Raw genomic sequence first — 11527 nt, 5'->3', positions numbered from 1 at the left:
ACAATCATGAATCAAATCGTATTTAATAAAGCTTTCCCCTCACTGATGATAGAAAAAAAATCTTAGCCTCCGAAAATTGATCTAAAATTAAGTGCTTGATTGTGATAAATCGGCTGAGGGTGACTTTGTCTGTTTCAGCGTCGGACAGCTCCTTCAGTGCTTCATCGGTTTCAGCGCCGGACAGCTCCTTCACCGCTCCACCAAACACCGCTCCGAGATTGACAGAAGAAGCGGCCACACGCGGATCAATGGCGCTCCTGGAGCCCCTATGAGACGACGAAGACGACGGGCTTTGAAAGCGCACGGATCCTGATGTTGCTTCTTCGTGGCTTTTATAGGCCTGCTTAATGCTTGCTGTGGTCGGAAGAGGGCGGAGTGCGTTTGCCATCCAAGTGAGAAGCTCCTCGACTCGGTGCCTCCTAAAAAAAGCATATAAATATAATAATAACCGCCCCTTACCCCTCCCTCCTCCTCGTTTTGATTCAGTCTGTGTAGCCTACACGCAGAAGGAGAACGTCCGCGGCACAGCAAAGCCAACACAGTCTTGTCTACAGTGTGTGAAAGAGAGGGAGAGAGAGAGGTGGGGGGGAAACAGCTGCAAGCGGATACTCAACATCAACAAGCTGTATGAGGCATCTGTGAGGAAGGAGAAGGCATTTGACGAGGGAAGGGGTTCCTGGCGGGTTTCCCTCTTTTTGTGATTTCAAGAACAGAGGCGTGGAGCTCAGAAGAATATCCTACAAGTGGTGAAGCGATGGTTTAGCGGGGCAATTTGATAGGTTCTCTGTGTTTTTTCTACAGCACACTCGCCCGACGACACTGTTAATTCCGAGCAGCAATCCCCCAAACATCTGTGGTCGCTCTCTTGAGGGAGATGGCTGTTTTCCGGCTGTCGCTGCTGCTGCAAGTTGGATTTGTCATCGGATCAAACCATAAATACGCGGAATGGTCAGGGCACGGGGAGGATAACGGGGCACGGGAGGCGATTCACGGCGCTCAGACGCACCGCTGGCAGCTGGCGCATCTCCGTGCGCCTCATCACGCTGCCGGGGAGACGGCGGAGCTGCCGCAGAAGACAGACGAGCTTCTACCCAGGGTCGTCACGGCTTTTTTACACACCGGGGACTCGACCACCTTAAAGCATGCCAACTGCTCGCGAAAGTACGAGCTCACCTCTCTGCGGGGAAGGTCACACGCTACCCCGCATTACTCCATGAGCAGCGTGCTGGATACGGTGCTGCACGCCACAAACTTCCTCAACATGATCCTGCAAGCCAACAGGTCCAGGGAGCACAACCTCCGGCGAGACATTGAGTGGTACCACGCGTTAGTCAGGAGTATACTGGAGGGAGACGCCAAGATTCACCGGGCGGTTGTTACTTTTAGCGGGGATTCATCCTTCCCGGGGCCCTCGGTGCTTCTTCAAGCCACCAGGGCCGGCGGTGAAATAGTACTCCAAGACCTCTCCAGCATGGCCCACCGACATCTGCACAACCGCACGGCAGAGACAGAGTGGTACCACGAAATAAAAGACAGGAAGAACCCCAATTTCCATAAAAGAGCGCTGAGCCAAGATTTCAGATCGGTGGACAATTCAGTGAAAAGAGGAGAGAGTTTTATTCCGGACAAGACGCACGTCAGATGGTCTGCGCCCTACTTGGAGTGTGAGAATGGGAATTTTGTTCCCCGTTGGCTTTTGACCTTATCTGCTGCCTTCTATGGCCTGAAATCCAACCTGGCTCCTGAATTCAGGTAAGCACAGAGGGTCCAAACCTGCGCTATGATGTGGAGGAACACAATATATATGCAACACAAAGTCTAAAAGTGATTCATATCTATCTATCTATCTATCTATCTATCTATCTATCTATATATATATATATATATATATAAAACCACATTTCCAAAGCCTAACACAAATGTGCAGCGCCTTCACTTTTTCAGCAGAACAATATATTTATGTAACAATGACTTTTTTTGTCAACCTAAAGGTGTGCTCAGGTGAGCTTACCCTCCACTACATCTCCAAACCTGGATAAAGCTTTATAAGGTGATCATACCTGCCTTACAGCTTCCCACTAGCCTCCTCTTGTTACATGAGGGTGGGGGGGGGGGGGGGGGGGGTGTTTCTTCTCTCCTCCAGTCTGACAAGACGGCGGGATGCTAAAAATAACCCAGGGTGTTACTGGATGTAACAGCGGTGGAAACCTCTGGCTGCAGGCCCTAATTCATTTTTCAAACTCACAGGGGATGCACTCAGGAAATGCCTTGTGCCCTTTCTTTTACCTTCTTCAAGAGAGGAGGCTGTTAAATCTGCAATGAGTTCCGTAAGAAAAACAAGCTCAGCAGCAGCAGCAGATGAGGATATTTGGTTGAATTTCTCCAAACCATAAAACCTCCTCGGCTGCAGCTCGATGCTATGATGAGCCATGTTTTATTCCAGCAATAGTGACATGCACTGAAAGAGTCAAGTGTTAAAGCTCCATAGGATCCCGACTAACATCTCCTCAATGAATATTTAATCCAGATCACTAGTTGTGTTTGTACTGCCTTCAATGAATCTTTCATTGATACACTCTAGTTGCTCACAGGCTGGCACGGATTGCAAATGAGCAAAAACCTTCAGTGATTATACTGTAATAGGCTATCAGCTACCTGGTGTTATCCCACACTAAATCCTCTCAGAGCAGCTTCACAGCAAAGCTCAGACTCCCACTAAAGCAACCTGAAGTCAAACCTGTCTGACACACCAACTCTAGTTTATTAGTGAAACCAGACTTTTTGTTTGGAGATTTTTTGTCCCCAAAGGATCTGAGTTACAGACATTTTTATTAAACCAGTTCAGCTGAAGCCTTCTCCATAACCCACTGCAGGCGATGTATAGGTATTTGTATTGTGTGAAATCCCTGAAAAGCTGTCTGTAAAGAACAGTAAAGAAACAGGAGAGTACAATCTATACCATAATTTACAGTTAAGTGTTTTACCAATCAGAATTTTTACATTTTAGTGCTTTTCTTGGTTCTTGGAGCATTAAAATCTTCTAAATATCTCCTCATACTCTTAAAGTAGACATGAAACACTACATGTATAAAGGCTAATTTACACGCCATTTGTTAACTACACCCTAACTGATGATTAAAAATCAGAGTGTCGGACTTCAGCTTGTCTGTCTGGTGCACCAGACTCAAACAGGCTCTCCCCCACACAGTCCTCATTTAGAAAATGCTCTAAAAACCCTAAAATTATGGCCAGTAGCTGGATTTTCCCATTTCAGTGCAGCTAGCAAAACAGCGTAGAACCACTTAATGCTAAAGAGACTGAAAGTGAACAGTATATCGTATTTGTTTTTATTTTAATTATTATTGTTATTTATTTATTTTTTACAAAACCCCATTGCTACAGTCAGTTGCAGTCCAAAAGTGGCCTCCTTAGGCTGCTTTTTAGTTTTTGTGTCCTTATTTTCCACTGAGGTATCAGACTTGTTTCAGACATTAATATAAGTTAAATATAAATATTCAAATAAAAAGTAAAGTCTCCCTAAAAAAAAAGAGTAAAAATAAGAAAAACTAAGGAGCTTTAAATATTCCAAAGTTAAAGCACATAGGTTTGTGCTATTAAAGAACGGATTTAGTCTATTGGTTAATTCCACAGTTTTCAACTGCAGCGCTGTTTGTTGGTCTTAAACCAATGATGGACTTCATGCCACTCCAGACTGCCCTCATGTTGGTCTGCTGGATTTTCCACTCCAGTTTTCTCCTGTAGTTGTCCATGCCTTCTTGATGGATTTCTTTAGGATACTTTAAGCTTCTCTCTCCTCCATACTGCCAGCTCTGAAGGTCCTCGTTTTCTTTTTAAGGAGTGCTTTGATGTCCTTTGTTACACATGATTTGTTGTTGTTCCTTTGGAATTATGGAGTCGGTGCAGAAATTTATGTAGACTGATCAATTTTACGCTCCCATCAATGTCCTCTCACTACGACTCACAGAGGACTGGCCAACCATTCCCCTCAGAGCGGCCTGGCAGGGCCACAAAAGCATCCTATGACCATATACTCACCATCCGTGGGGTCAGAGGCTGCTTCTTGACTAGAGGGACACAGTAGAGGGTTAGGTAAATCAGGTTGCGATCTGAGCTACCAAGCAGGATGAAGTGGGAGGAATAGTATTAGTCCTTAACATTTGCATAAGATCTGTTGTTCTTTCATCTCTCCTCTCCTGCTCTGAACATAAATATGTGAGAATATTCACCTCTCATCCGAGAAGCTTCTCGGATGAGAGGTGAAACGTCTTCAAGTAACTTAAAGAAGTCCAGACGCTTTTCTTTGCAAGCTCCTTTGACTACGATGACCTGGATGACTGGGAACCTTCACAGACGTGAGAATAGTCTTCTCTCAAAAATGCATGTTGCTTTTCTGATTGATACCAAGCCATATTAAATCAAGCCACATAAGCAGTTTTAATCAATTGTGTACTTTCAGCTGCATTCAGTGAGGTTCAGATGAATTTTGCAGACCCAGGCTAGTGGTTTCAACCTTTATGATTAGTCCGGTTCATTGGCTTCTTGCAGTGGCTTTGTATACACTGTGTAAAAGTGTTGAACTACCCCATTACTAATGAAGTCAATACTCACCAAATCTCATCTTTTTTCCATGAGAGGATCTCAAAGATTGCATCAAATGTGTGCTGATTCAACCTGAAATATAACAGGACACATGGAGATGAGATGAATAGTCCTAGGAGAAATATTGCAGTAGAACTTTTGAACCTCTCACTACCCTTTCTGTCTGGTTTCCTTCTCTCTCTCCTGTTGACCCAAATGTTAGAAAGAAATTAAAATTGTTAAGAAAGGACATGCTGTTCTCATTAATCACTGGCATGGTCTTGAAAAACTTGACAGTCAGCTTGGTTCATGTGTACCACTTGGCTTTGAAATACATATTTTGCACAGTCAAGCTCAGTGTTGGTCAAGTTACTTGAAAAAAGTAATCAGCAACTAATTACTGATTACTTCCCCAAAAAGTAATCCCGTTACTTTACTGATTACTTATTTTCAAAAGTAATTAATTACTTAGTTACTTAGTTACTTTTTAAAAACACGATTTACAACATGAATAGGTGATAAATAGATCTTTCAGCCCAATTCTACTTTTTCTGCATAATCCATCATACAAAATGTAATCAAATGGAAAAGTCTTTTTTTAAAACTTGTTTTATTAGTTTTAATCTTTTAACTTTATGCATCAAGCAAAAATTTAATTATATGCAACATTCACTGACTGGAAGAAATTAGTTTAACATTTAAACCTATTTTCTGCACATTCCAGCACAAAAAATAAAATATTTTTTTGTGTTTACACTCAGTCTTTCAAATAAATGCAAGTAAAACACAGAAGAAAATAAATAAAATCAAAGACTAGCGGTCCTTTTGCTCTATTTTCACCTGTACAGCAGGAGTGGGGTAGGCGGAGGTTTACCCTGGTCAGTTGAAGAATCTGCGAGTTTCTCTGTGAATTTCACATTACTCGGTGCTTGCTTGGAAGTTTAGGGGTTTTCTTCCCACGCAGTGAACAACGGACGCCAATGTTTTTGTCACTTTTTACAGAATCAAACTCAAAGTAAGGTCAGTACTTCCACGCTTTAAACGCTGCATGCTCATACTCTCTCCCGCACTCCATATATTATCCATTGTTGATCTGCACACAGCTGTTGCCACGATGTCACACTCGCTTACGTCATTATCATGAGACACTCTCGCAAGAAAATCACGGTTTTAGTAACGCAGTGACGCAGCGTGCTTACGGGAAAGTAACAGTAATCTAATTACCCTCTTTGCAATAGTAATCCCTTACTTTACTCGTTACTCAAAAAAGTAATCGGGTTACAAGTAACGCGAGATGAACGCGTTACTGCCCATCTCTGGTCAAGCTCTTCTTTTTTTCCACATTGTCGTGCCCTTTTTCCAGGTTTGTATCTTTCCTCTGACGCTTGTATCAGAATAGCAGGCGGCTCACCCTGCATCCTCCCAGCGCCTCAGCAGCCTGCCAGATAAGAAACAGGAGAGGAAGGGAAGTGCTGGCTAATATAGCTGCCTCAGACATCAGTTCTCCTCCGCTTCCCCTCCAGATGAATACACAATCAATACAACAATGAATTAATAATGAAAGATGTAGAACAACAACCCTGCACGGGCTGTCTTTATTTCCAGCCTCAGTCACTTCCTCTTTAGGGTGATGATGGTGCAAGCAGCAAGGTGACTCGTTTGGACTTTTTCGTGGCTCTGGCATATGGAAATTAACACAAACCGAGACTACCCCCCCCCCCCCCCCCCCCACGTCGCCCCTTTTGCTTGTTGAACGTGCAGGTGCTAAACAACTTATGTGACTTGTCGAAGCAGAAGTGTGCGGACGTTCGTTTGCGATAGATCGACCTGTTGTTTCTGCGAAGGTGCAAGAAATCGCACCTCTCGCACTTCGTCTCTTTCCTTTCCAGTCTGTCTCTTCAGCTGCGCTCAAGGCACAGGGGAGACAGCTTAGCCCGCACAGAGAGGATTGGCTGTTTCCAAGTGTGCAGTGTGTATCTGTGTGTGTGAGCGTGTGAATGCCATTGGTGGAGGTTCAGACATTCTTCAGGATGACACTTTGTAGTCCTAATTGGCAGATCACTCTAACTTCAGATAGAAACTCATGACAGCAGAGGCACAAATAAAGAAAAAAGTGTTAGAACAAACAAAAGAAAGTAAGGGAAGGAAAGTGAGGCAGGCGCATTACTTCAAGCTCACCTTTCACAACACAGACCTTAATTGCTTTGAGGCTGGAGCTCAGGCAGTTTCACCGGCAGCAGCAGGAATACGCAAGATTAAATGAAGCTTAAAAGCAAAACTAAATGGTGAAAAGTATGCATTTTCAGCTTATCTCTCAAAAAGGCCAAATAAGTTCTAACTATGTGCAGGATCCTCTACGTTTTTGCTTTGCCTCTCATTTTACTATTAATGCAGCTCTGTCTGGACAGCCCGAGTGCTTTGTGATACCCAGCATGTAACAGAGTGGGAGGCCTGGAGCTCCAGGAGGAGCCAGCAGCATCTGCTTCCATGGACTCCATCCAGAAACAAATAGGAAGAAAATCCCACAATTCCCGAGGCTAAATGCAATAATGTTTGATGCTAAACTGAGATGAAAGGTGGTAGGAGTAAAAAAAAAAGTGCATCCAAGAGGTAAATTAGATTTTCAGCTAAGCATACCAGCAAGGAGAAAACTAAACTGTACACACAGAAGGAAGCTTTTAAACCTGATGAGCAAAAACGAGTCCGACCTTGTAGATTTTCCATTGAGTGCGACCTGGAGGAAGCAGGGGTTAAATATCCCCGAGGCGCTGCTTCTCTTACTGCTGACGTCAGTGGGACTCCGCTGCTCAGTAAGGTGGCCTGTCAAAGCCTTCAGCCAGTAAATGTCAACATTAAGGAAAATCGAGCTACTCAGGTATTAAAGAGTGCTGTTTGGTAGGATTTGTTTTTTGCTAATAACTATGTAAGGTTATCTTTAATGACCTGGTCTAACAGAGTAAGGACTGAGTGCTGTGCTGCGTTTGGAGAATTTATAAAGATTTGGACTGTTGTTAGATTCCATAAATTGACAAAAATACAGGAAGATATTACAGAAGATAACTTATAATAAACATGACAATTACAATGACAACATAACCCTCAGCGAAGACGACAAATAGAAGGAAATTCAGCTTTAGGATAGGTGATATGTAATACACAGAAGTGCTGCAGCTGGTCCTTTGGTGTATCTCTCCAATATTGCCATGGAAGAATCGCTCCAGTTTCATCTTGTCTGTCAGGAAAATGTTCATGTTTGTACAATTTGGTACATATTTTTACATAGAAAAGAAAGGTACCCAGAACTGAGTAGTTCATTCAGTAAATCTGTTCTGTAGCTCAAATGCTTTATGATCATTTATCATCATTTATTCATAATCGCTAACATACCTCCGTCTTACTTTGGTTTGTTCATTGGAAGAAGGGTTTTAAAGGGGCAGTCCACTGCAAAATTCATCAAACTATTCCTGCATTGGTTATGAATCTAGATTGCTTTGGTGTGATTTGCACAGTTATGGAGATATAGGAGAATTACATGGCATTGGTGGTAGTCGATTAACCAACAATACATTTAGAAAAACTCAGCAGCAATGTCTCTTTCCAAAAATTATGACTTGGTTAGTTAAAAAAAGGTGAATGTGGACACTAGAAAAAATAGTTCCTATATTCAGCCTGCAATATATTTATAAAGTATCCGGTCGTGATTTATGGAAAGAGACGCTGCAGCTGTATTTTGTTGTTGTTGCTTTGAGCACCACAAGGCAAGAGTCATTTACTTCCATTATATTCAAGAGAAGGTAGACATCTCTACAGCAAATATATTTCCAAAACTGGGAACTCACACCAAAACAATCTAGATGGATAAACAGCGCTACAAGCCAGAGGGAGAAAAAAATACACAGAAATTGGATTTTGGGGTGAACTTTTCCTTTAATGACACGAGCGTACCGACTATAAGAGAAAGTGCCAGCACTCTGAAGAAGAAGCAGTCTTTATTCACTTTCTGTCACAGCCACTTCCCCGCAGGCGCTGTGTCTTTTTTGATGACCAGAGACAGGACTCAATAAAATAACCCAGGTTGCACTGAAATAATGGTAGACAAGCAGCATCGTGCCCGGCGGCTCGACTCACATTTTCTACGTGTCCTGTTAGCTTAATGCATTTCCATCACGTAAGGGACATTTTTCCTTGAGAAAGCTGCACGGGTTCCTGCATTGTGATGGTTCCACGGCATAATGCACAAATTGTGCCCTCCTAAAAGGACAGCACCGTGTTCCTGTCGAGACCCAGAGTAGGAGATATGTGCATGCAAGTTCATGCAGGCTTGCAACTCCTTTGGCTACACTGCTAAAGGATGACTTTTAAGCTTTTGTGTTTTCATCTCTTTTGCATTAACTTTGGTTTAAGGGAATGTTTTGCTTCAGTTCCAGACAGTATGTGAATACTTCCATCGTTCAAAGTTGCACTTTGTTACATGTAGCACAGGTCTGCTCAAGATGTGTTTTGTAAAAATACTCAAAATATTTACCTACATTAGGTGAGGGTGCCACGTGGATAGAGCATGCAGAAGGCAGTGTACAGCATGCCCACCGATTAAGTCATTGGACTTTAACCTCCACAGAATAATCAAACACTGATTTTTTTTATTTTTTTTGCTAGGGAACTGGGAGGTTAAATATCACTTAATTTACAAGAACCAGTTTCAGCTTCATAAGATAAGATAAGATAGAACTTTATTAATCCCTCGGGTGGGTTCCTCTGGGAAATTCGATTTCCAAAAAGCACAGCACCGACAGAAGTTCAGAGTTACAGAATATTATATATATATATATACACACACACACACACATACACACACATATATAAATACAGAGACAAATATAAATAAAATATACGAAGGGGATAAATATAATAAATAGGAATAAAAATAAAAAATACAAGTGAATTACACATTTCAAGTATTGAGGTCTATTGCACCATTGACTATTTACAAAAAGTATTGCACAAGGTATTGTACAGTGAGGTGAAGAGGCACTACAGTTTAGTTGTTCCCCCCTCCTTTGTCCTCCTGTTTCCCCTCCCTCTCCCCTCCAGAGAGGAGTTAAACAGTTTGATGGTGTGTGGGACAAAGGAGTTTTTAAGTCTGTTAGTTCTTGTCTTGGGGAGAAGCAACCTGTCACTGAACAGACTCTTCTGGTTGTTAATGGCCATGTGCAGAGGATGCCCAGCATTGTTCATAATGTCATAACAAGCATCCGACAATGCGTATAGATGTGATGTACAGTATTTATTAACCATTACCAGTGCTTTATCAATAAACCTTGCAACTGTACAATAACTGTCCAGATAACTGTCTATAAAGCAGTTTTAAAACAATCAGTAAACTTTTAAACTATTGATCACTAGCTTCTTAGCTAAGAAGCTCTTAGCTTCTTAGCTTCTTAGCTAGTGATCTAAATAGTGAAGGGATAGTGTCTACACATCTGAAACAAGGTGCTTTATGAATTTATGGTACCTTCCAATTGGCTTGTATTTACCATGAGAAGGGTAGATATTGGAACCCCAATTCTTGTGTCTTGAGTTTGACCTTGAATTTTTTGGCAACAGTTAGCTGTGCTAAGCTATCAAATCATGGATAAGCCTCTCTACAGAGGCATTAGGCAGCGAAGAGCGTAAATGAGATCTTCTAGAACGTGAATAGAAAGTGAATAACGTTCTGCAACTTCAACTCACTACGGGCAAATAACTGCTGATGATGAGAAGTGGGCAGTACCTAAGATAAACTTTTCACAACTTTAAGGTGAGTAACTGAAGCAAATGCCAGTGCGAGAGAACAATAATGTTCATTGACATATTACTTGGTAGAACAAATGTGAGAGGATCACATAGGCAACCACAGCCTGGAATGGCACCATCAACTTCAAAGCAGCGTGTGATAAGGAAATCGTTTCTAGTGTGTACACAGCTTAATGGGTCATTTTAGCATTTTAGTAAGTGGTTGATAGGCAACGTGATGACATCATACCCATGTGCCAAATGTAATTGCTCAGCTTCTGATTGTGGAGGAGCTTGTAGTAAACATTTGAAATTTTAACCCTGCACAATGAAAAGAAGAGACTTAAATATATTAAATATGTTTTTTTTATTCTTTACCAGTGTTGGGTAAGTTACTTTAAAAAAGTAACTTAGTTACATTACTAGTTACTTCTCTCAAAAGTAACTCAGTTACTTCAAGTTACTCGTTACTTTCAAAGTAACTAGTTACTAGGGAAAGTAACTTTGGTTTTACTCAGAATTCTCTTGTTAATGTGTTGCTTCCATAACTTTGCCAGTCTTCTAGCTTGCTTACTTGCCACAAGTGCACTGTGCCACCTACCAATAGAAAGGAAAAGATAATGTTCATATTTCCACGAGAGAAATTCCACGCCTGGACCGTCATTGACTGCTGCCATGATTCTAGCCTACGTCACAGAGTCATGTGCGCCTTTTACATCCAACACAAAAACTGCAGTCGTGGTGCTTTCGATTGTACTCAGAACTCAGAAATTCTGCCTTCTGAATAGGAAGATGTAGGTAACACCAGACTGCAGATGAGCTGCATACAGGGCTGGACTGGGACAGAAAATTGGCCCGGGCATTTTGACTAGAGACTGGCCCACCATTATAGGAAAAATCATAAAGCCTTTGAATGAAAATAAACGCTGTTGTGACAGTGATGTACACTGTTTTGATGGTATATATGCATCAATCTATCAATTGTTTGTTGTAAGATTCAGATAATTATTTTTTAAAAGCTAGACATTTTAAATAAGAATAAGAAAGAAAAGTATTTCTTTGTGCCCCCCTTTCCCTGTTAATGCCCTACCTGCCCCCCTGGAAACACTTTGCTAGACCCGCCCCTGCACAGTTACCAGCTGTCAGCTACCTAAAA

General features: G+C 41.9%; 1 protein-coding gene across 2 annotated transcripts in view; it reads left to right on the top strand.

Annotated features, from left to right (window-relative positions):
- Positions 1 to 378: 378 nt before the first annotated feature.
- gpr158a (G protein-coupled receptor 158a) overlaps positions 379 to 11527 on the top strand; it is a 93410-nt gene continuing 82261 nt past the window's right edge. The window contains exon 1 of one of the 2 annotated variants that reach the window (XM_004551870.4): positions 379 to 1752. In XM_004551870.4, the coding sequence (XP_004551927.1) occupies positions 875 to 1752 (878 nt within the window). In that variant the 5' untranslated portion in view covers positions 379 to 874. The remainder of the gene's footprint in view (positions 1753 to 11527) is intronic. The other variant, XM_004551871.4, reaches the window with a different exon arrangement.

This window comes from Maylandia zebra, linkage group LG9, assembly GCF_041146795.1.
Source record: "Maylandia zebra isolate NMK-2024a linkage group LG9, Mzebra_GT3a, whole genome shotgun sequence".
NCBI lineage: Eukaryota > Metazoa > Chordata > Actinopteri > Cichliformes > Cichlidae > Maylandia > Maylandia zebra.
The sequence above is the reverse complement of the archived record's forward strand: the minus strand, read 5'-3'. Positions and strand labels throughout refer to the sequence as shown.